Below are 24,854 nucleotides of genomic sequence, written 5' to 3'. Positions count from 1 at the left end.
CTGGCCCAGCCCTGCCCCTGAATGCCCCCCTTCTCAAAACGGGGGTGGGGCAGCATGCAAACTCTCTGCAGGCCCCTCCCCCCAGCTGGCCCCACCCCCAGATCAGCCCCCCCACCCGATCAGGGGCAGGGTCAGCCGTCCAACCACCCATGGCCCCTCCCCCAGGCACTGGCCCCCTATCAGCACCCCCCCACCCCATTCGGGGGTGGGGCTGGCTGGCACACTGCACACAGCCCCTCCCCATGACCGGCCATGCCCCCAATCGGCCCCCCAACCCCAATGAGGGGCAGGGTCCACCAGCAGCTCCTCTTCCCAGCCAGCACAGCCCCTGATCGCCCGATCAGGGCAGGCCAGCCAGCCAACCTCCCACCATCTCCTCCTCCCGACAGGCCTAGCCCAATCCGCCCTGAACTGGGGCTGGGCCAGCCAGACCCAACCGTGCACGAATTCGTGCACTGGTCCTCTAGTTAACAATGAAATAAATGTGAGTTAAACATACATTTAAGAAGGATAAATAAAACAAAATCATTCTTTTCTAATCCACAGTTCAGGGTCATGGGTGGCCAGAGCCTCTCTGGGCAGCTCAAGGTGTAAGGTGGAAATCCCCCTCCTACCCCCTGCCCCCTCCCCACAGGACACCCTTCTATCACAGGGCACTCACACACCCACCACACTCATTCCGGTGGGACAACGTGGACACACCAGTTCACCTGACGTGCACATCTTTGGGGTGTGGGAGGAAACTGAAGAACCCAAAGAAAACCCAAGTAGACATGGGAGAACATTAAAACCCCACACAGAGAGTGGCTCTAACTGAGAATAATTTTTCTTTTATCAAGATCATAACGAAAGGATGTTGAATGAAACAGCGTTATTCAAAGACCTGCCGTACGACAAGGAGAACGTGTTCTTTCTTCTATGGACAAGTAAACATCAATAGGTTTAAGATGACTGAAGAAAACTTGCTGAAACAGGGAAGAGTCCACTAGGCTGATGAGACAGAAAAAAAAGGCTGCCCAAAGGTTCTCTTAAGCTCAGTGTTCATTCCTGTACATATTTGCTCATCAAACACTGACATGCTTGTGCCACCGCCACACAAGGTTAGATTATAGTCAGCCTGCAACCAACACTATTTTTGGAAAATCCTTAAGTCCTCTGGACTGTAGCCCTTGGAATCTTCAAAGCCAATGATTCATTTCTGATGTTTCTCTTTGCATTTGGTTTCTCTTCTCTGTCTCCCCACCCAAAAAATTTACACTTGAATCTGGGGAAAAGCTCTGCAATGTGACTGCCCTTGAGCACGTGCCAGGAACTGAGCCAGACAAAGCCATGCACAGGTGACCAGGGCTGGTGTAGCTGCCCTGGCGGGGTTCACCTCTCCACAGGCACCTCTGACTCCGCCCCGGGCAAAAGCAACGTGCTTCTGCCGCTGGCAAGCGTGATCTCAGGATCATGACAACGTCTTTTCTTTCTTTTATTTTGTGTTAATCCTCACCCAGAGATATTTTTCCATTGCTGTTTTAGAGAGAGTGGAAGGGAGAGGGAGAGACAGAAAGAGAGAAACATCAATGTGAGAGAGACACATTGATTGGTCGCCTCCCACACGTGCCCCGACCAGGGCCAGGGATTGAGCCTGCAACTGAAGTATGTGCCCTTGACCGGAATGGAACCCGGGACCCTTCAGTCTGAGGGCTGACACTCTATCCACTAAGCCAAACCGGCTAGGACGACAAGGTCTTTTCTGATTGACTTTTCCTCCAAGGGGAATAAACTGGGGGAGATATAGGGATCAGATGAGCTTCTGAATGCTCTTCTGGTTGGAACCCGAACCATCAGCTGTAATCACATTAGCTTTCCCAGCAAATTCAACAAAACGGACTCCAATTTCATTTTTTCAGAATGTATGCCAATTTCACTTATGGAGGGTTTAAACTTATCTGGTTGATCTCTCCATTATCTGGGAAGAAAAGTCTGGCCAAGCAGATTAAAGAATAAGCACGACAACTAGGTTCTTTTCAAGGATTTCGGTACATTCTTTAATTACAAAGGTGTTTGGTGGGTTATTAAAACAATATAAAACTAAGATCAGTTAATTCCTATGAGGAAATAAAATGGCACTTCTCCAAACTACTCCCCTTCCCAATTTTGCATTAATTTAAACTAAGCCCAAGTCGACCAAATTAGTGAGATAATTACATAGTTTTTAGAATGGAATTCTTTTTCAGACTCAGAGGTTACCGAGTCTGGAGACTTTCAAGATTTATTTTTGGTTGTTTAAAGCAGTTGAACTCTTTTTCTAGTGACCTCAGACTAGACATCCGAATCTATACCAGAGATAACTCGGAGCTACTGTGGCTGGTGGGACCCATACTGGGTGGCCCCCCTGACTTCCCACAGCAGCTGGGCCCTGGCCAGGACTCCAGGGAACATAGGTAAATAATGATCTCATGCAGGGGCTAGCAAACTTTCTGTAAAGGGAAAGATGTCAAATATTTTAGATTTTGTGGGAACACATAAGGTCTGCCACATACTCTTTTGTTTTAGATTCTGGTGGTTGTTTTTTTTATGACTTTCAAAATGGAAAAGCCATTTTTAGCATGTAGGCCACAGGCCAAATTTGGCCCCTAAAATCATGTCTTGCCAACTTTAATGTACGTTAACAGCACTGTTGAGGTTTAACTGGCACATAATAAACTGCCCATATTTAAAACATACCATTTTGTAAGTGTGCATATATGGACATGCCCTAAAGCCATCACCACAATTAGACAGTGGACACACCCACCTCGCTCTCACCCTGCTCCAGGCAACCACCCGCCTGCTTTCTGTCATTATGCATTGGTTTGAATTTTCGAGAGTTTTATATACCCAGAATCATACTCCTTTTTTGTTTTGCTCTTACACTCAGCATAATTATTTTGAGATCTGCTGTGTTATTGTGCAATAATTCATTCCTTTTTACCAATCCTTCATGCATACAAGTGAGGACACAGACCCCAGAGGTGCCCGCCCAGAAATCACGCAGCAGGCAGCAGAGCTGGCCCAGAGCCTGGCTGCCTCCTGCGCAGGGTTTTCTTTGCAGGCCTCTCACTGCTAATGTCGCCATGGGCTCTCAGAACCTCTAGCAGCGGTTCTCAACCTGTGGGTCGTGACCATCGAAAAACACATATAGCATATCAGATATTTACATTATGATTCATAACAGTAGCAAAATTACAGTTATGAAGTAGCAACAAAAATAATTTCATGGTTGGGGGTCACCACAACATGAGGAACTGTATTAAAGGGTCGCGGCATTGGGAAGGTTGAGAACCACTCTGCAGAATCTGCACAGGAATGGCTCCAATCCTTTTCCTTCGAACCCTCTCTTCTATGTCCCAGGGACCAGCGAGCACAGGGCAATGCCCAAAGCAAAACACATTCCAAGTCATGTCCCAGGATCGCCAGGTAAATCGTGTTCAATGAAATCAAAAGGAGACTGGCACCTGTTATGTTGGGTAAAGCAAAATCAATGATTTCTTCCCTCAAACAGCTTACAGTCTAGCAAGTAAGCAGAGACTGACAGAAAAAGGTAAATATGTGATCACAAAAGTATTAAAATTACATGAAAGGAAGAGGATGCTGTGATAGGGATGAGGAGGGGTGGTAATTGGTTGAGGGCATGTGTGTGAAACAGGGTGGCCCTAGGAAACTAGGGTTGGGGCAGAGAAGGGCAGCCTTAATTTATCCAAGAAAAGGTGACCCCAAAGCATGCATAACTGATTTATTGTTTCAGTTTTCTAGGAAAATCCAAAAAGCTGCCAGAAGCACCCAGGAGGACGCTGCACTTGATTTCAAAATGGAAATGATACAATGTGAAGGTCAAGTCCACAGAGGCATGCAAACTATTTTCTTTGAACAGGTGCAGAGGGGAGAAGCCACTTGCCCTTTTTTAAGAGCCCACATCTCCCAAAACCAGTACCACAATCCATTCATTTCAAAATCGAGCTGAGAAATGGGAACACTCAATGTGTCCTTATTTTTTTTTTTTTGTTAATTCTCACTCGAGGATATTTTTTCCGAGAGAGTGGAAGGGAGGGAGGGGAAGAGAGACAGAGGGGAGAGAGAAACATTGATGTGAGAGGGACACATCGATTGGTTGCCTCCCACATGCCCCCCCAACCAGGGGCAGGGATGAACCTGCAACCCAGGTATGTGCGCTTGACTGGGAATCAAACCCATGACCCTGAGGTATACGGGACAAACTCTAGCCACTGAGCACACCAGGCAGGGACCAACATGTACTTTTTAACACAAGTTGGGCTGAAAGTCAGTTGAGTGATGCTCTATTAACATGGCAAATTTTGATTCAAAGGTGTACAAATTCATGGGAAGACTACAGATAACCTGTAGAGAGACTATCAATAACCATTTATAGTCTAGCCTGATTTTATTTTACTTGAGAGGACTAAATATGGAATAACATATGTAGGAAGAAAATCTTATTTACCAGCCTGCGTTTCAGCATCTCAGCACCACTGATATTTTGTGCCACATATTCCCTGTTGTGGGCAGTCCTGTGCCGTTAGATGTTTAGCAGCATCCCAGACCTTAGCCCACTAGATGCCAGTAGTACCTCCCCCAACAGTCAGACCTGCCACATGTCCCTTGGGGTGAAACTGCCCCTAGTGGAGAACCTCAGTACTACAGGAAGACAGAATTCTAGCCATTTACTATCTGGAACTAAATCTGCTTCCATGGAAAAGGGCCGATTTCATCATCTCTTCTGCACAGTTAGCATTTTAGAACTGAAGGCGGGTCACAGTGCTTTACCTTTTCTGAACACGGGCCAGAAAACCCACAGCAGGGAGTCCAGACCCTGTCCATCACATGTGCTGCCTTCAGTGTGCTGACTTCTAACTTCCTCAATGAGCAAGACATGAAAATGTGAGACCAAAGTTCCTGACCATTCAGAAAGCAATTACCTTTTATGTTTAGAAAGAGGCAGGTTTTGAACTCTTGGGAGTCTGTTCTCTCCAACACAAACACATCCTCAAAGGTAATTATGATATTCGCATACCGCCCGTAGAAAAGATCTGCATGTCATGTCGACAGGTCACACTGCAATCTGTTCCTTTCCTGTCTTACCTTCCCCAGATGTGCTCTGGAAACCATCCAGGGGCACCAAGGGCCCTCTGGGGCCCAACAGCCCAGCGCTTTTGGAAAACCTGGCTCAGTCTGTGGCCAAGAATGTTGTTTTGTTGAAGATCTCCCTGAGCAAACCGCCCGCAGTCAGTCCTGGCAGGCATTTCCCTTTCCCAGTTAATGGAAAGCTGACCAATGTGCGTACTGACTACAGCCGAATGGATGCGAAGGCCTGCACTCCCCAGGCAAAGGGAGCGCCTGTCTTTCCGGATCATCTCACAAAAGGCAGAGGCAAAGACTTGGCAAAGGTCTCTGTGCAATGCTTTGCTCCGGAAAGAAACCCAGCTTCTGTGGGAACTGGCTTTCGGAAGCAAGTACAGGATGTGAAAGAGGCTGAAACGTGTCACTCCAGCACAGGGAGTGAAGGGCTGTGCTGGGCAGACTGTGTGGAGGAGCTGGGACAGCCTTTACCAGACACTCAAACTCAGAGCCACCAAATCCCTGCACATCTTGTTTACTTCTAAGCAGATTAGAAGCACTGGGCACTGGGCTTGATTACTCCCTGGATCAAAGCGAAGTGAAATTAACCAAGTCTTTTCAAACAGTGAGAGAGAGGCAGGCATTGACTGACTCACCTTCCAGAAGTTGTCCACCTTGCCGTACACGAGGGACTGGTTCTGCCTCTTGATCTCGTTGATGTGGTGGACGTCGCTGGAGTTCAGGTGCTGCTCCACCACGAAGCCCAGGAAGCTGTTGTCTGGGGTGTGAGCTGATGCGGAAAGGAAAGAGCAGGGTGGTTAGGATTTAATCAGCAAGGAGCAACGACCGTTACAAATTTAATACAAGCCATCTCGCACACAACTAAATGTTTTCCTCTTACCCGGTTCTTTCTTCCCTGGGAGGGGCGAGGGACTGCTGCCCCCACACATCCCCAGCAGAACATTCACCGAGAGTAATTCTCTTCAAGATGGATTAACCTGAGCCAAATCCTGCTTTTTTTTTTTTTAGTGGAAAATGCATTTGTCTAAAAAGCATTCAGCTGTGTGCTCTCCTCTTTCCTGTTTCCTCAGAACAAGGCTACTGTCTCCTCTGGGCTTTACCACTAGTAACCAGAACTCTGTAGGGAACAGAGCTGAATCAGTGGTTCTCAATAGGGTTGGGGGTGCTGTCGGGGAGCCCTACACACCCTATTCAGACTCCAGCTGTGTTCACCATCCAGGTGGCTAAGAGGAGGTTTGGGGACAAAACCAAACACCATCATCCCAACCCTCTAAGAATTACTAGTGAAAGACGTAATTAAGGGGCTGTATGAACTGATGAACAGAATGAAGAAAGAATAAAAGGTGGAGCCCACTAGGATGTGAACCACCCTGAACAGCCAACCACCCAGAGACAGTGTCTAGTCTACAACAGGACAGACTGTGGAAGAGAAGAGACGTTTTCCTCTGGATCTCTCATAATGCGAGTTCTAAAACTTCCCCAGTTTAACACCTGACAAGGAGAAATGCAGCCCCTACCCCTTGTCAGACACTTGTCTCTTATGCCTACAATTTTAAAAGAATTTCCCCGGAAGACAACAATCAGAAAACAATTCTCTCTGGATGAAAAGACCCTCCTCTCCTGGACATCCATTCTGTCCAGAGAAACATCGGCCCCAGGCTGTTAAATGAAGCCACTGCCCCGTCACAGGCTGACTTGCACAGAGCAGCTATAAATAACTTAAGCGGATTGATCCTCGACATTCAGTAAAATCCACCCGGCACACATTCATTCAACACGACCTCTTTCACTGGTGGGTGGTCCACAAACAGAGGAAGTGGGTTCCTTTGTCTGGCTCGTTTTCTCAGGACTCAGGAGCCCTTTTCCAGGCAGGGAGCCAGCTCAGCAGCCCTGAGGTGGGCAGGGTGGGCACAGGGAAGGCCTGGGGATCTGAGGCTCAGGGCCCTCTCTCCAAAGCCTGGAGTGAAGATGAAGGAGGGAGGGAGCTTGGCCCTCTCTCTAACACTCAGAGTGAAGATGAAGGAGGGAGCCCTGGCGGGAAGCCTGAACTGTGGGGATGCAGGGGCTGCATACATACTGCGTTATCACCATCCAGTCTCCCAGGCTTTTGCCTAATGGGGGTGACAGAACGAGGAGATAATGGGGTTGTGACTGGGGAGTTGTGGTGGTCTTGCCAATCTGTTATTTCATTTCTGTGTTTTTGAACAAGTGCCCAGAGGCGATGGCATTGGCTGCAGTTGGCTGGAAAGTAAATTACTGAATAAATTCTACTGCCAACAAGAGGCCATCATTGCTGGTGTCTTTTTTGAGGAGCTGGAGGGGAGGGCACTGAAGGCACCCGGGGCAGGAAGCGAGCCCAGTGCACTCAGAAGGCAGCTTCAAATATTTCTCTGTAAACCTTTGGTTAATTGTAAAAAATCTGAAATAGGATCTTGACACCTTTGAGGCTGTGATTTTTATCTTCAGGAAATTTATGTGGTGACCAAAGCTTCATGCTTTGATATCTGTCTCTGTAGTTCAGTGATCTAGTCCCTGTGCGGGCACTTTCTGAAAAAAATGAAACAATCTAGCATCGAAAACAATAGGTTTTATTTCATGTTAAAATACACTCAGGTGTAGTCAAAAATAAAACGATCATCAAACCCAAAAAAGAAAAAAACAACTCATACGTTTTTATATTTTTGTGTCAAAGATCTCTCTAGGGCCGCAGTTGCCAACGTTTTGGACTTCACAGACCACCAGTGGTCCGCAGACCACCAGCTGGCAACCGCTGCTCTAGGGCATAGTCTGAATAGTGAGAGGGATGGCAGGCCTTTGTTGCACTGTGACCATAATTTGGTGCTACATCAACTTTGCCACTGTATAAAGAATGAATTACAAAGACTACTTCTCCTCTAAGTTTTCATCCGAACACTTTATTTCACCTCCTTTCTCTTGTCTGGAGATGTGAACTTGAGGATCAACAACCAGCAAGTGCACCACCACATGTCATAACAATGGTACGACCCTCCGTGTTTCTTCCCAGGTACCATGGACCCTGCCACAGGACCCTGGGGGTCTGCAACAGGGCTGCTCAAATGCACCTGCCCAACAGACAATTTGGAAATAACAGCAGGGCAGGCCTAGGTTACTTCCAAGGAGCTGGCCGGCAGCTGGGTACTGCATGGTGATGAATCAAAAGCCCAAGTACAGGCTGATGCTACCTGAAATGACCTTTTTGTGGAGATCCGCGCTTTGCCTTTTTGCTCTGCCTTAAGATGGGAACACGGACTTTAGCTGTGTTGGGCGGGTTTCTAAGGGAAGGTATTTACATATTTCAAGGGAAATCAAAGAAATCCCATCACAAATGGGACACAGGAAATCCTGTACTTTTGGAAATCACTCAGTCCCAGGAGATAAACAAATGTGCTTTTTAAAAATGTGTTTTTATTGATTTTAAAGAGGAAAGGGGAGGGATATATAGAGAGAAACATGAATGACGAGAGAGAATCATTGATTGGCTGCCTCCTGAACACCCCCTCCTGGGGATCAAGACTAACCTGGCCATGTGCCCTGACCAGGAATCGAACCAGTGACCTCTTGGTTATGGGTCAATATTCAAGCACTGAGCTACACTGTCTGGGCAACAAATGGTTTTTAAAAGAAGGCTGATATTGGAGTTCTGACTACGTGCTGAGTTCATGAAAACCTGATAACATGTTTGTACAGATGGGAGGACAGAGAGAATTACTTAAACTACCCATGTCTACACACCACAATGTGGGATTCAGAGCCAGACCAGCTGGTTCCAGAGCCCAAGCTCCATAAAGCACTTCTAATATATAGCCTCATAGTCCAAATAATGTATTTTCTGGGCTCTGTGAATTATAGTGGTAAACATGCTATGGAGAAAAATAATATTATAAGGTAGACGGAAATACACATGAAAGACTCAGGGAAAAATATATCAAAAATGTATCCGTTTCTTCAGCAATTTATGCCATCTGTAGGTAGGACCCAGCTGGGATTTACACCTATAAATTTGAGGGGACTTGCTAAACATTAACAACCATCTTAAAATAATTTAGGACATTTTTTTTTATTAAGAAAAGCATTGTTTTAAGCACTTTGGGAATGCCTATTTACAAACGATTATAAACCAGTTTGATGAGTTTCCTGAGCAAATTATGGTGATGACTTCTCTTAAAAACTGTTAGTTTAGCTTCAATAATTCATTCAGTGGCAAACATTTTAAAGCACTATTTCTACAACCAGGTTATATGCTAGGTATTGAGGGATTCCAACCAAAAGATGATTTTCTGCCCTCACAGAACTTACTACTACTGAGTAAGTGAGTTATACACTATATGTACACCATGCAGTAACAATGTCCTCTTCTTCAAACGTAATTCAAAAATTTTATTAAGTCAAATGGATCTTTCTTTCAGTGGCATAAATCTCCAAGGTCTGTTTTTCCACCAAGACCTCCAAATCTCTAAGAAGTGTAAATATTCGCTTTAACAGGTGTCAGCTGGTCTTTAATTACAGCTGGGGCCACAGTGTTGGAACCCCCTGCCTCCAGGTCACCAAGAGCAGAGACCCCAGAGTCAGCCTGGGCCCCTCCCTCAGCCAATCAGCAAGTCCTGAGGATTAGCTTCTCAAGACTCTCAACTCCTCCCCTCCTCTCTCCACCATTCTTAGTTCTGGCCTCATCAATTCTTACTAAGGTTTCTGCAATAGATACGTTTTCTTTTCCCTGAAATAGAAAGGTGTTTTTTTCTTGATTATAATAGAAATATACCCTCAGTGTAAAACTTATTTTCAGAGAACAGAGAAAGATAATAAGGAAAATAAAGATGTCATCCATCATCTTACCACCTAGACATAACCACTGTTAATGGGCTTTTCCCCTAGACTAAGGGATCTTTTTTTATCCTCAAATCAAAATTGGATTCTATTATACCTCCTCTTTTGGGAAGTTTCTTCACTTACACAATGTGCCACAGGTGCCTTTCTGGGTTAATAACCACAGCTCATCGCTGCTTGCTAAAGCAATACTTCAGTGGGTGACTTATCTCATCAGCCACGATGCCACGTGTTGAGCTGCCAGCATTACTCTGTAGAACTAACCAGCCTTCCTTCCAGGCCATTCGAATCTTTTTCATTCAGACAGAATCCTGACCCTTCGGCTGTCCCCACTCTCCCTGCCTCTGAGAATAGGGCACATAATCCAGAGGGCTCCACCTGACCTGAGCTTAGTTGAAAGATGGGTTTATGACCCAAGTCCCAGCAGTTACAGTTGCTCTAGGACCAGTCAGAGCAACATTTGAAGTCACTGTCCTTGTGCTCCATTCATAGAGACGGCAGGGTGGAAGTCGAGAGCTATAGATGCCATCTGTGTGCCTATGTGAGGACAGCTGCCTGAGAATAATGCCAACCCAGAGAAATGCAAAGCCAAGACATGGAGAGGATAAAGACATCTTCCAAGCCCCAAATTAAGCTGTCTAAAGCCGCTTTTGACAATTCCCAGTGGGAAGAGCCAACAAATCCTTGTGATCAAGTCTAGATGACATAAATCCTGCTTGATACACCCTACCATAGACGTTTAAGATGATTCCAATTCTTGACGATCTACATGTCTCCCCACCTGAACATAAGCTCAATGAAGGGAGCTTCATTCATGCCTGCCAGCTCACTGGTATAGCCAACCCATATCACACAGACCACTGAACCCCTGTAAACTCTGTCGTGGATATATAAGTAGTCTCCAAATCTCCCGCCTTGACCCTTTCCCTCTGCTGCCTCACTCTAATCCATCCTCTGTGGTGCCTGACCAGGTGGTCTTTGAAAGGAACACGTGAAGATAGCAGGTTCCTGCTGAGAGATGCCGCCCCCTTCAGGATGAAGCAGGGCACACACCTATCATTCAGCTTCATTGCAGGTCACCTTTCCACCAAAACTGCTCTTCCCAAGACCTTCTGGGGGTTCCCAAAGCCATGCTTTCCCGTCTTATCTCATGCTGACATCTGTCTGGCACATCTATCACTTCCTCCTCCCTTTAAGTCCAGGCACCATCACCTTCCAGTTGAGGGATTCCCCCTTCCTCTCAGATCATGAAGAGTTAGAGCCCCACCACACACCACCATCTGCCCTGATAGACTGCAGGCTCTCTGAGGACTGAGCCATGTTTAAGTGTCTGTGAATTCCCAGAGTCCAGTAGAAATACAGCAAATATGTTTTGAATGCATGATTAAGTCTATGAGGAATCCTTAATTAGCTGATGAGATTGATTTGTAGGTAGATCTATATTACAAGGCAGCAGTGGCTATGCCTAAACTACTTCTACCATCATGCCCTTTACACAAAAGCCCCAAAACCAAAGCCTGTTTTTCAAGGCAGCCCATCACTCTATCCCAGAACCTAGCTCAGGTCTGGTATATTATAAGTGATCAATAAATATTTATTGAACTGATAAATCAACAAAAAGTTGATGTTGGGAAGAAGGGAAACAAATCAGTAATACAACCTTTTAAAATCCTAACATCACAGTTTTTTTTTAATACATTTTTATTGAGTTCAGAGAGGAAGGGAGAGGGAGAGAGAGATAGAAACATCAATGGTGAGAGAGAATCACTGATTGGCAGCCTCTGCCATGCCCCCCCACTGGGGATGGAGTCTGCAACCTGGGCATGTGCCCTGACTGGAATAGAACCATGACCTCCTGGTTCATAGGTCGATGCTTAACCACTGAACCACACAGGCTAGGCACATCACAGGTTTTTAAATATCTTCATTCATTTAACATCAGAACATTTATTGAGCACGTACTATGAACCAGGCAACAACTTAGAAGCTGATGATATAACAGTGAACTGACAAGCATAAATGAAGCTCCCTTCATTGAGCTTATATTCAGGTGGGGAGACAGGTAGTAGGCAAATAATGTTATAGATAAAAAAGAAATAAAAACAATTGGTTTGGTGATCAATACTGAACTCTAGCTAATGGTATCATGCTAAAACATCTAAGGATTAAGTGTTCTTTTATGCATAATAAAGGTGAACTGATGGATGGAGAGAACTGATGGATATTCATGGATTGATATGTCATAGAATAAAGCAAACTGCTAATTGTAGAGTCTAGGTGGTGGGTTTCTACTGTACATTTCTCTCACCTTTTTCGTATATTTGAAAAATTTTGTTAAAACAAAGGAAGACTATTGCCTGCCATCATATTCACATTGTTGATTCTAATTTCTACGATAAAGAAACTGGCATGATATAAAAAACTTTATTGAAAAAAAAAGATACATCACACAAGAAGTAATCTGGTCTTAAAAACTGTACACAGACAGTGAGTGATGTTTGCTTTGAATTTTACCAAAACTGACTTTTTTGAAATGGTAGTGGTACCAGGCTCTTTGAGAGACAGAAGGCTGGGGCATGGGCTGGGGAAACTATTATAAACAGCTGAGTTAAAAAGACAAGTGCCTGAACCGTTGGCAGAAGCACACCAGAGTAAAATTTTCAAGTGTCAAAAAACAATTTATGAGCAATGGACTCCTGAGAGAACATCGCACATGAAGAGACTTTGGCTGTAGAAGAAACTGCAAGCTGATCCTATTATTCACTGGTCTGCACAGCAGTGGGAGCCCTCCCGGCCCAACTTAAAGGCCAAAAGGGCAGTTTAAATCACAAACAGCCCCTTTGCTTGTCACAGCCTAAAAAGAAAACCGTACATGGAAGCAACTGACCCTTAGCTGAAGCTAACAGATCTGCCCCTGCCGTGAAAGGGAAGGCTCGTTTCTAAAACACTTGCTTTTTGCCCAGCCAGCATGGCTCAGTGGTTGAGTGTTGACCTATGAACCATGAGGTGGAGATTCAATTCCTGATCAGGGCACAAACCTGGGTTGCGGGCTCGATCTCTGATGTGGGGCATGCAGGAGGCAGCCGATCAATAATTCTCTCTCATCCTTGATGTTTCTTTCTCTCTCTCTCCTTCCCCCTTCCTCTCTGCAATCAATAAACTATATTTAAAAAATAAATAAAACTCTTGCTTTGTCAGGCAAAAAATAAATAAAACTCTTTGTCGACAAGCCACTACTTCAATCTGATCCTGCATATACACGTGGCTGGAAGTTCAAGTCCTTGGAGAAAGAAGAGTTAGAATGTCAATGACAATCAATATGATCTGAACAACTCTTTAAACCTAACCACGTGCATGAGTTCTGTGGGGAGACAGAGAGAGCAACACGAACCTAGGTGCCTCAGGAAGGTTCTGGAATATGAAATCTGTGCGACACTTCTTACCCTTCCCTACCTTCTTGCATGGACTAAAAGCAGAATAGGCCTTAGCATTCAATTTAATTTAATTCAATCAATAAATATTTTCTGAATGCCTGCCATATGCCAGGCATTCTTCAACATGTTGGAATTTTAGAATGAAGAAAACAGACAAAACCCTTACTAACACATGCCTCAGATTATAGGGGGAAAATAATAAACAAAAGTAAGCGCAACGTAAATGCTGGCTGGTGATATAGTTATGGAGGAAAATAAAGCATTTACAGTGGGGGAGTGAGTCAGAGTTAATCTCACTGAAGTGTCATTTGAATTAAAGACCTGCAGAAGGAGATAGGGAAGTCTAAGGAACAACTAAGAATGTTCTGGAAGACGGAACAATCAATGCAAAGGTCCTAGAGTAGGAGTGTGCCCGGGCCATCCAAGAAGCAGCAAGGAGGCTAGAAAGCGGTGAGCAAAATGACACACAGTAAGAGATGAGGCCAGGCAGGTCGTGGGCTGGACCACATTAGGCCTTGAGGCCACTGAGGCCACTGGGGTGTCATGATCTGACTTACATTTTAATTCACTTCATTTTGCAGTTGGGTGTAATTGTTCTTTACTCATTAATTCAACAGATATTTATTACCAATGAGGGTACCACTTCAGGCACTGAATCATGCTCAAAGGCTCACAGAGTGGGCTCTGGGCTGGAACACAGGTGCTATGAGAGCCTCAGAGAGGACAGCCCGGCTCAAGAGGGAAAGCTTTCCTGGGGATGTGTGCCTCCCGAAGGATGAGCAGGCGAAGGGGAGTGAAGGAGAGGGGCTTCCAGACAAGGGAGCAGCATATCAAACAGTCTGGCTGGCAGAGAGAACTTGGCACCTAAGAGCCAAGAGGAGGCAAGACAACACCTGAGGTGGGCAGGAGCTGGATGGTGCTGGAATCCTGACAAGGAGCTAGGATCTAAGACCTGGTGTCCTCTTTAAAGACTCCGTGGTGTGTTCACTGGAGCAAAGAGAAGATGAGGCCAGACAAGTATGTCTCAATCTTTCTACCGTGAGCATCGGGGAAGAATGACCTGGGCTGTGAAGTGCTGTGTTCAAATCCAGCTCTGCACTTACAGTTCTGGGCAGATTACTTTAAACTTCTGGGGCTTAACTTGAATAACAGGGACTGAATGAGATTATGTATGTCAAGTATAGGCACAAAGCTGGTGGCCAGTAATGAATGACTTGGCCCCTCTCTCTCACCAAATCCTAATCCCAATTTGATGAACTGGCACAATTAGTTCTTCGTCTGCAGCCTTTTAACAAAATGGCTGAACCCTTTCCCAACACTTCACCTAGAATCTCAAAGGTGAGCGAGACCAGGAGTGCTAAAGGGGCATAACTTGGAGAACTGGAAGGCTTTATTTTGCAGTCACCATGAAGGTCAAGAGTGAGGCATTCGCTCCCCTGCACTGCTTTCCTTTCCACGAATTTTGCCCAGGGAATGGGTTTTTGTCAGTTGTCTTAGTTTCTTCCCTCCTCCTCTGTATAACCTGCTCTACCCTATACATCTCCCTTACTATGAAATGGGATGACCAACCATCTGGTTTGCGTGGGACAGAGGATGTTCCCATGATGCAGCCATTCGCTTTGAAAACTGGGATGAGTTGGTCACCCTTACTGTGAACCAACACTTTCACCGCCCTTCCCTCCCCCCGCAGAAGTGAGTGACAGAACAAACAGGATGTGCTTTGCCTCCATGTTGAGGTCCTCTCTGCCCCATTCAACGAAGCTGTGATGTCTAAAGTGGAGGTATGATAAAGCCTGAATTTTGATCATATGCCTCCGGCCCCATAAGGAAGAAACCTGGAGAGCAGACACCTCAGCATCCCACATAGCCCAGCACACCGTGCCTGGTCAGTACAGACACTGAACAAGTGGTAAAAGCAACAACCCCAAAATATTCCAGTCCAAGTCTTCAATTCACTCCCACAATGAAGAGCAAATGAATTAGGCTTAGTCACTTCTTAAGCCCTTGTTAAGGAACAACCTTGGGGAGGTAGGGAAAGAAGGGTGTTAAAAAAAGATGGACTGGAGATGAAGTGGAAAGACTAAATTAACACCTCCCAGGTCTCTAATCTCTTCACTCAACTTCATTACATCTCCGTCTTTCCTGCCTCGAATAATCACACAAACCGAGAAAAGCTGAATAGTCCCCAGCCTCGACTGTAACTACAGATTGCGAGCACCCAAAAGGCAAATTCTTTAGAGTCTTCATATTGTGAGTGACAGCTGAAATGTTGAAGATACTCAAAAAATTAGTCCACTAAATAAATAAAAACCTACAGAGGCAGACACTACTAGAAATAAGAAAATGTTCTGTGATAGTGATATGAATAGTGAGGCTGTTAAGCAGACTACTAAACATTATTCAAAGTTTTCCACTGCAGGATGTAAATATAGGCCTGAAATGAAACTTGCCTGAAACTAGGAATAAGGAATTTAATCATCTCTGCTATTGCTACTTCCAGCCAGTCTCCAGAGGAAGAATGAAAAACTTCATTAGGTGACTGTTTCATTACTGATGATGCTTTACGCAAGCCAGATGTGGCTGTGAGAGAGGGTAGATCATTAGAACTACCTGAATAGCGGACAACTCAAGCTAAAAGTCATCACCGTGGGGTTTTATTTCTCTCCTCTAAACTGTATAGACAAATGCCTTCTCCATGGGCAGATTGCTTTCTTTCTGAAGTATAACATCTTGCTTGGGACTGAGAAAACATAAAAGAGATTGCCTTTGGGAGTTAAGAGAAAGCAGCACACACAGCAGACTAAAGGCCACTGGCTAAAGTGATGCCTACATGTTTGGTCAAGACAAGTCCCTGGAAAGCTCAGAAAAAGCAATAATTAATTCTCAAAAGCATCTCCAAATAAATAAAAATTAGGAGCTAGCAACTTGAACTATAAAACAGACCTAGAAATGATGGTTTTAAAAAATTATGTAAGTGGAAGACAAGGAGATACAAAATTTTAGTGTGTGTGTTAAACCAACGTAAAAGGTAATGCTTGCATTGGTGTACAGGACACGTTTTTGGTGGGGAGGGGCTTTCTCTGTTTCTGTAATAGGGTTATGTGTCTTTTTAAATTTCATTGGAAGATGGAGAAAGACATTAAAAATAGACCCTTAAAAAATTCTGCTCTCAGGGTGATTCGAAGGAGGCAGGAGTGGTGAGGAATCTGGGCGGCACCTTCCAGACCAGCAGGCCTCTGGGAGGCTGGGCCAGGACCTGGGGAGGGGCATGTGGGGGAAAAAGGGGCAGGGGCCTGACAGACACAGGTCTTGAATGCTTTGCTATGAACTGTGGCCCTGACTCAGTGGGGAAAGAGAAGGCACCATGGTCTTCGAGGAGGAGTAGCTTGGTGGCAGGAAGGAGGTCATCGTGCCTTGCTCAGGGGCCAGCTAGAGTGTGGACAAGAAGCCAGGGGCCACTGGACCTCTCAGCTTCTTGGGAAAAGACACTCAGCAGATCCGTGTTGTCTGACCAGTGGCTGGGCCCTGCAGAGCTGCCGGGGAGAGATCAGAAACGGGCTGTGCTGGCCCACCTCCAACAGGATACACGGAGAGGACGGTGCCAGGGAAGGTCTGAGGTTTACTGGGAGGGCAAAACAGTAAAGAAACACTGGGCTTTCAACTTGTAGAAACTCTGCCAACTTAGTGAGGCAATGAGTTAGAGTAGAAATAGAAACAGCTCTGAATATTTGAGAGCCAATGCAGTCGGGTCAGGAGCACCTCATTTCACTGCTCCTACAAATGCTTCATCCTGTGCGATTTTCTCTCCGCCCTCCTGCTCGCCTCCGACCAGGCCTGCCCATTCCCGCTCTGCACGCCACCTGTGCCAGAACGTACTCTGTCTCAAAGACAGACAGACAGGCAGCTGGACCTGAACAGTTGATCCTATAAGCACAACACTCTACCTCCGCGTCGTCTAATTTTTTACAATGGACAACAGTCTAAGTGTACCCGCAATACACGAGCATATTTGTACATCGATTATGAAGTGATTACTATCAGCCCATAAGCTAAGCACCAGGAAACCTGCACTTCAGACCACTAGCACAGCCACGTTTTCTCCAAAGGGTGAGGTAATTAGAGATTTTGTGGGAAAGACAGGGCTGGACTGGACTGGACCCCACCCCTTTGTCATGGGGGAGGGAAGAGCCCCTCTCCCAAAGATGCACCCATGTTCTCTGAGGGCAGTTCTGGGAAGCAGGGTGCAGGCTCACTGTTTGCTGCTGCAAATTCTTCAACGGACACATCGCAACATGATAAAACATCTCAAGCTGCTTCCTTCCCCTCGTTCCTCCATTGAAGACAGCCTCATCCGTGGGGAATTTTCCCACCAATTGTTACTTGATGGATTTAGCAGCCAGTGAGGATCCTGCCTCGCTCCATTATCTCATTAGCGGCTACACAATGCTGAGTTTCTAATTCCTGGGCCCTTTTGCATTTATTAGCTGTGATTTCTCCATGATTAACAACTTTCTCTCATCAACTATCTGATTGTCGTCAAATACAATTTGTCTTAGAAAATCAGGATCAAAGTGGAATTCTTTCCCCGTATTGTTCAGGGTAATGAAGATGTATCCTAGCGACTTGCAAAGGTGACCGATTGATTTTGTGGGTTTTCCTCATTTGAAGTATCATGGACTCCTGGATTATTTGTCATTGGTCTGATTTCAATCCACTGCAGTGATTATTCATTTTGATATTCTGACTACCCTATCTCCGGCTCCTGCGTCCTCTGACCCCACCCCTGGTTGGCCTCAGCTCCCAGGATGTCCCATCCTGCACTTTCCCTGCCCTAGTCCGGGAACCAACTACTTATCTAAGCAGGGGTTCCTTTTAGTGGGAAAGTGTTTAGGGAATCCTAGTCTGAGTGCTAGTGAGTCATTTTTACTTTTGATCCTTTAAAAGTACAGAGCTGGGAAACATGGTCTTTTTAAAGAGAAAAATTTCATACTACTATTGATATTTCTTATTCAAGTTGGATATTATACACTCTTTACTTAAATTCTTTAAATACGTCCCCTTTCTTATATTCCGAAAATTTTGGCTCCTACAGTATACCTGGAATATTTTTAAATAACAATATAAATGTTTCCCACTATAAATGTACAATCCAAAGACTGTTTTGAAGTCACTTGAAATGAGTATTTTCTCTGCATGAGAGAGTGACAGCACCTGATAAATCACTAGGTTTATTTTTTTCAAACTGTTTCAGTTATTAGTGAATACTTCCCTCTTTGGTTTTTCTTTTTAGGTTATATAAAACAGTAATGGTTCTAAAGTGGAAAGAAGGTACATTAAGAGACATCTACTTTCCACCCCTGACCCTACACACCCCCCTCCAGTGATAGTCATTTGTATTAACTTATTTATTACTCCTTTATTTCTTTTGAAAATATAAGCAAATTTATATACACGGCTGTATTTATACATCTTTCCTCCATACCCTTCTTATATACAAGGGAGAGGTCTACACACAGCCCTGCACTTGGGTTTTTATCACTTAACTAGAGGCCCGATGCACGAAATTCATGCAAGGGCCTTGGCCACGGCCAGGGGCTCTGCTGCAGCCCCTGCCCACCACTGCTGCCCCCACGGCTGGGGACCTCTACCACCTCTGCCACAGCCCCTGCCCACCGCGGCTTTGTCCAGAAGGAAGGACATCCGGAAGGATGTCTGGTCTAATTAGCATATTATGCTTTTATTATTATAGATTATTATAGATAGATCCTAGACTCTGTCCACAGACCCTGTTATTCACTCAGTCCCCTATTGGGAACATTCAGGTTATTTCTAGTCTGTATTGCAAATAGTGCCCAATAAACAGCCTTTGCACAGGCCTCTTTCTATTTCCCTTACCTGCCTTTGGAATAGGTTCCTAGACAGGATCTCTTCAGTGCAAGGAAAGATGCACTGGCAGTTCTGCGAGGTGGTGACACCTACCCCCCAGTATGAGGGTGAGAGCAGGCTGCTGTCCCTGGGCCTCGCCACTGGAATGGCTGGGCTAGCAAACTTTGAACGTTGGCCAATCTGATATGTGGGACGTGGTATCTTGGTGCAGTTTGAAAACACATTTCTCTATTGTGAGTGAAGTTATATTTTCATATATTTGAGGTAATACATTTCATTTTCCTCTGAAACGGTAATAGCTTTTGCCCATCTTCATACTGGATTGTAGAACTTTTTACTCATTATTTTTAGAAGTTCTTTATATATTAGGGATACTAACCCTCTGCTAAAGAATTTGCTTGTGGTGTTATTGTTTTTGACATACACATTCTTTTTTTTTTAAGGGCTGTCTAATGTACCAGTTTTCCCCTTGATTCCTGCTGAATGAGAGTCAATTAGGACACACATACTTCCCAGGGAACAGGAATTAATCTGTCTTCATCTCTAGTTACACTGTAAGCAGTGAATTTCTTTCAATTCAACCCACACTGTGGAAATCCTCCATTTATGTACAACAAAATGTGTTTTTCAGGACTCTGAATTCCAACATTCTATAAGAGAACTTTATAATACTTTCTGAAAAAGCTTATTCCCACCTCCTGGGATTAGAAAAACTCCATCCAGTGGAGGGCATACATATCAATTCCGGCCACTTTAGACATAGCTAACATTTTTCCATTTGGCATAACACAGGTTACTTCTTAGGTTATTTTGTATGACCTCATCCCAGCTCCTCAAAGTTACACATGCTTTATACCATGCTGACGGGTCATCCATCACCCAACAAGCCCTATATTTTTTTGTCCCCTAAACTGTGTCCCAGGGACAGGATGCATTGCTCCAGGAACAGTCACGTTTACCATGCACAGAACACGCTCTCACAGCTCTCTCTGAGCTGATTTTAAAAGGAACTCTTCTCAATTCTCTCTTCTCATACCTTATACCGAGGGATTAGTCCCATGTGTCTGCTGCTACATTTAGATGACCTGAGAAAAGAATCATCTTCTGCTGGCTGCAGAAAAGGGGGTGAGGCAACCATGTAGGAAGAGGCAGGGCAGGGGCAACAGATGGATTAAAATGTTCTGATCATATTGGAAAATGGGAATTCTCCACTCTGAGCATACAAATGAACTATCTTACTCAGGTGACCTTTTGTTTACGGAACTGAATGTCATCACCTGAATGTCATCACCGGGATCTACTGACTCAGACAACATACCTGCTCTTTGCTGAACACTATCAAATCTGGCTTCACAGTATTCTGCTAATTTTAAATGAAATGAGGTAAACTGATAGTAGTAAGGAAGTGGGAGAAAAACCAATACAGAACCTGACCCACAGCAAGGGCCAGTTAGTGTATCATCTCTCAGTGTGTCCAGTACATCTCCTCCTAAAATAACCACTGCTCTTGGCGACAATAACACCACGTGAACAAAAGAAGTGAGATTTCCTTCTGAGTCCGTGTTTAAGAAGTTGGTAAGTATGAAACAGTTTTAAAAAGTTCCATTTAGGTCCTGACCGGGTGGCTTAGTTGGTTAGAGGGTGATCCAAATATACCAGGTTTCAGGTATGATCCCTGGCAGGAGCACATACAAGAATCAACCACTGAATGCATCAATAAGTGAACAACAACCAATGTTTCTCTCTCTCTCTCTCTCTCTCCCTTCCTCTGTCTGTCACTCAAGAGTCAAAAATAAAATAAAAGTTCCATTTTAAAAAGGCTAACAGTTTTCTTTGCAAAATTTGATGCGTAAGTAATTAAGGTTTGCTTATTTGGAAAATGTGTGGCCACAGAAGACCCCATTCCTTGTCTCTAATCAAGTGGACCCTACACAGCACCTGTGGGGCAGGGAACAGGTGTAGTGTCTGCCAACCCAAAGTGGACCCAAAGCCCTTTCCCTATGGTTTCTCCTGATATATCCTGTGGAAACATTTTTCTCCAGAACACTTCTAAGTGCTCACATAGCCTTTGATAGTAATTAAGAAAAAATTCCATTATTCCCAAGGCACATATTTCTACAACTCAGGGCCCTGGGAATCATAGGCTCAAATACATGCCATCTACTCTCTTTCCCCATTTGTCTGTGGCAGCATTCTAAAAGGCAGGTGCGAGAGAGGAATACTCACGGAACATGGTGTAAAACTGCTGCGGGTTCAGATTCCACTTTCCCCAGGGGGTCTTGTGGCCTTTGGACTGGGCATAGCTGGCATGGTTAAACTCCGGCTCGGTGCCGAAAGAGTCCAGGACGCGCAGCATGCACCTGCAAGAAAAAGTGCTGTGGGTAAAACTGCAACCTTGACCCAAAGTTCCGGAAGTGAAAGCCCCAACCCCTCTTTCAGGCACTGCCAGAAAGGGACAGATACTTTAAAAAAAAATATATTTTTATTGGTTTCAGAGAGGAAGGGAGAGAAGGGGGAAGAGAGAGAGAGAGAGAGAGAGAGAGAGAGAGAGAGAGAGATAAAAACATCAATGATGAGAGAGAATCACTGATCGGCTGCCTCCTGCACGGCCCCATTGGGGATCGAGCCTGTAATCCGGGCATGTGCTCCTGACGGGAATTGAACCTGGGACCCTTCAGTCCACAGGCCGACGCTCTATCCACTGAGCCAAATCAGCCAGGGCAGATACTTTAAACAGGAAATGCCACTGGACAGGAGTTGAGAGGTTTTAGAATAGCTGTGTAACCAAGCATCTCCATATGTTACTTGGACCATCACGCAGCAGACACAATGCACTTCAGAGGATGACTCAAACACCCATGAAATAAAGTTCTCCAACGCACCCTGGCTGGTGGCTCAGTTGGTGGGAGCATCATCCCATACACCAAAACAGTGTGGGTTCCATCCCTGGTCGGGGTGCATACAGGAGGCAACTGATTCATGTTTCTCTCTCACATTTATTTATTTATTTATTTATTTATTTATTTATTTATTTATTTATTTATTTTTCTCTCTCTCAAATCAATACACATATCCTCCTCGGGTGAGGATTAAAAAAAGAGAGAGAGATGAGTAAATGTTCCCCAAAGCTGAACTACAAAGTGCATGCTCACTGCTGTGTCCAGCAGGCGGAGCAGACAGTGGTGCCTAAGGACACTTATTTGAAGAAATAAAGAACTGTCATTTTTAGAGGCCACTATGTATACTTTGTGTCCACCAAAATTTATGTGTTGAAATCCTAACCCGCAAAGGTGATGGTATTAGTAGATGGGGCTGTTGGGAGATGGTTAGGTCATGAGGGTGGAGCCCTCGTGAATAGGATTAGTGGCCTTATAAAGGAAACTCTGCATTGCTTGCGCCCTAGCCCCTTCCATCCTGTGAGAATTCCAAGTCTGAGACCTGGAAGACAGCCCTCATTTGGCCATGCTCGCACCCTTGCCTTGGGCTCCCAGTTTCCAGAATGTGAGCAGTGAAGAATGCTTGCTGTGCACGAGCCCCCAGCTTGTGCTATTATCTTACAGCAGCTGGAACAGATGAAGATGGAGGTCTTATTCTGCTCAAAGCACATGGCACACCTTATCTCTTTCAACATTTTCACCAATTAATTAGAGTATGTGATTTTAGGTAAAGCTTAGAATCTTGCTCAAAAGGCAATGGTGATTTTCATGTGTCTGATAGTAAGAGAATACGACTGCTTCCTCCCAGAGCCTGAAGTGAAACTGAAGATGTTTCATTTGGCTGTTCCACCAAAGCCTTCCAACAGGGCTGGCCGAATCCCATCTACAGCCTATTTCAGCATAGCCTTCGAGCTACGAATGACCTTTACATCTTTAGTTGAACAATAAAAAGAATATTTTGTGACATGTGAAAATTGTATAAAATTCAATTTTTAGTATTCAAAAATAAAGTTTTATTTTAATATAGCTACACCAGTTGTTTGTATATTATTTGTGGCTGCTTTCACACAATAATAGTGGAGTGAGGAGAGATAGAGACCGTCCGTCTAGAAAAGCCTAAAATATTTACTCTCTGGCCCCTTACAAGAAAAGCCTGCTGACCTCTGCTTTAGGGTGCACATGGAATGACCAATCAGAAGAAAGGAATCAATACTGAAACAGAATGTATTGATTTTGGTTACATTTATTTCATTACTAATTCTCAAAACATAGATGTAAATTTAGCTCATAAATGACCTATAAAAATAGCAATATTTTCTGTTGTTATGTGTCAATACTGCTTCTGAATAGCTCTTACTGGACCAACAAGCATGAAAGTAAATAAAGATTAAAGCCCATATTTTAGAATCAGAGGATGGCAATGATTTTTAAGTATTTGATTCAGTTTCTTTCTTCTCTTTTCCACTTTCAAGAAGTTCATTCTTCCAAGTTTTAAAAAAAATCCTCACCTGAGGATATGTTTATTGATTTTAGAGAGAGGGAGGGAGGGAGAGGGGGATAGAGAGGGAGAGGGAGAGGGAGAGAGAGAAACATCCATGTGTGAGAGAAGTATCGATTGGTTGCCTCCCGTATGTGCCCCGACCAAGGATTCAACCCGCAACCTAGGCATGTACCCTGATGGGGAACTGAATCCGTGACCTTTTCGTGCATGAGATGACACTTCAACAAACAGCCACCCAGCCAAGGCCCAACTTTTCATTTTTACATCAATGTATGATTCAGGGGAAAAAGTGCAACTATCAGATTGGTTGTTCCAGGAAGAGTAACAGTAAATTGCCATTTTGGTGAGATGATGTTCTCATCAGAGATCAGCATCACCAGTCTAGACAAGGAAGAAAAGAGAAGGAAAAGAAAAGGCAGGTGGATGGGAACCAAGATGGCGGCAGAGGTAAACACCGGAGTTTGCTGCCTCGAACAACCACTTCAAAAATACAACTAAAAGACAGAAAGGACATCATCCAGAACCACAGGAAGGCTGGCTGAGTGGAAATTCTACAACTAGAAGGAAAGAGAAAAGCATACCGAGACTCAGAGGAGGCGCAGTGCGGAAGTAAAATACTAAGGTGCGGAGTGCATGCGGAGCGGGCTGGCGGCTGAGGACACAGTTGTCGTTTTCAATCGGGAGGGAGTCTCAGGCTCTGAGCTCCAGTTCCGGGCGAGTCTCTAGGGACCCAGACTCATACGGGAGAAGCGGGACTGTCTGGCATTTGTCAGACCCGAGGGCAGCTTTCTCTCCGAGGGGCTTGGAGGGATTACCGGGACACTGAGAAGCAGAGCCTCTGAGGGCAAGACTGAGAGCAGCCATAACTGCTAGCCCCGCCCTGTTGATCCTGTGGGACCTGCCCCGCCCAAGCCCTGCAGGGAGGCTTTTGCTGGCTAGCCACAGGCAAAGGCTAGATTAGCACCTCCCTAGAGATCCAGGAGCCAGGAAGCCCAGAGGTCAGATTGGGACCATCCAGTTTGCAGCTCCGTGGAACCATAAAAGACACACTCAGGGGGCAGACTCAGTGAGCACCAAAGCCCCATTGAAGCAAGTCTGTGCCCCAGAGGGGTGTCTCCAGCACAGAAG

At 45.0% G+C, this 24,854-nt stretch overlaps 1 protein-coding gene across 1 annotated transcript in view; it reads right to left on the bottom strand.

Moving 5' to 3' along the window:
• The window catches only part of MGAT5 (mannosyl (alpha-1,6-)-glycoprotein beta-1,6-N-acetyl-glucosaminyltransferase), a 215,181-nt gene that overhangs the window by 85,323 nt on the left and 105,004 nt on the right, over positions 1–24,854 (bottom strand). Inside the window, exons 9-10 of the mRNA XM_023757865.1 lie at positions 21,516–21,649; positions 5,760–5,893 (exon numbers count right to left, since the gene is read on the bottom strand). Of these exons, the coding sequence (XP_023613633.1) occupies positions 5,760–5,893; positions 21,516–21,649 (268 nt within the window). The remainder of the gene's footprint in view (positions 1–5,759; positions 5,894–21,515; positions 21,650–24,854) is intronic.

This window comes from Myotis lucifugus, unplaced genomic scaffold, assembly GCF_000147115.1.
Source record: "Myotis lucifugus unplaced genomic scaffold, Myoluc2.0 scaffold_116, whole genome shotgun sequence".
NCBI lineage: Eukaryota > Metazoa > Chordata > Mammalia > Chiroptera > Vespertilionidae > Myotis > Myotis lucifugus.
Note: the sequence above shows the minus strand (reverse complement) of the source record. Positions and strands in the feature narration are given on the sequence as shown.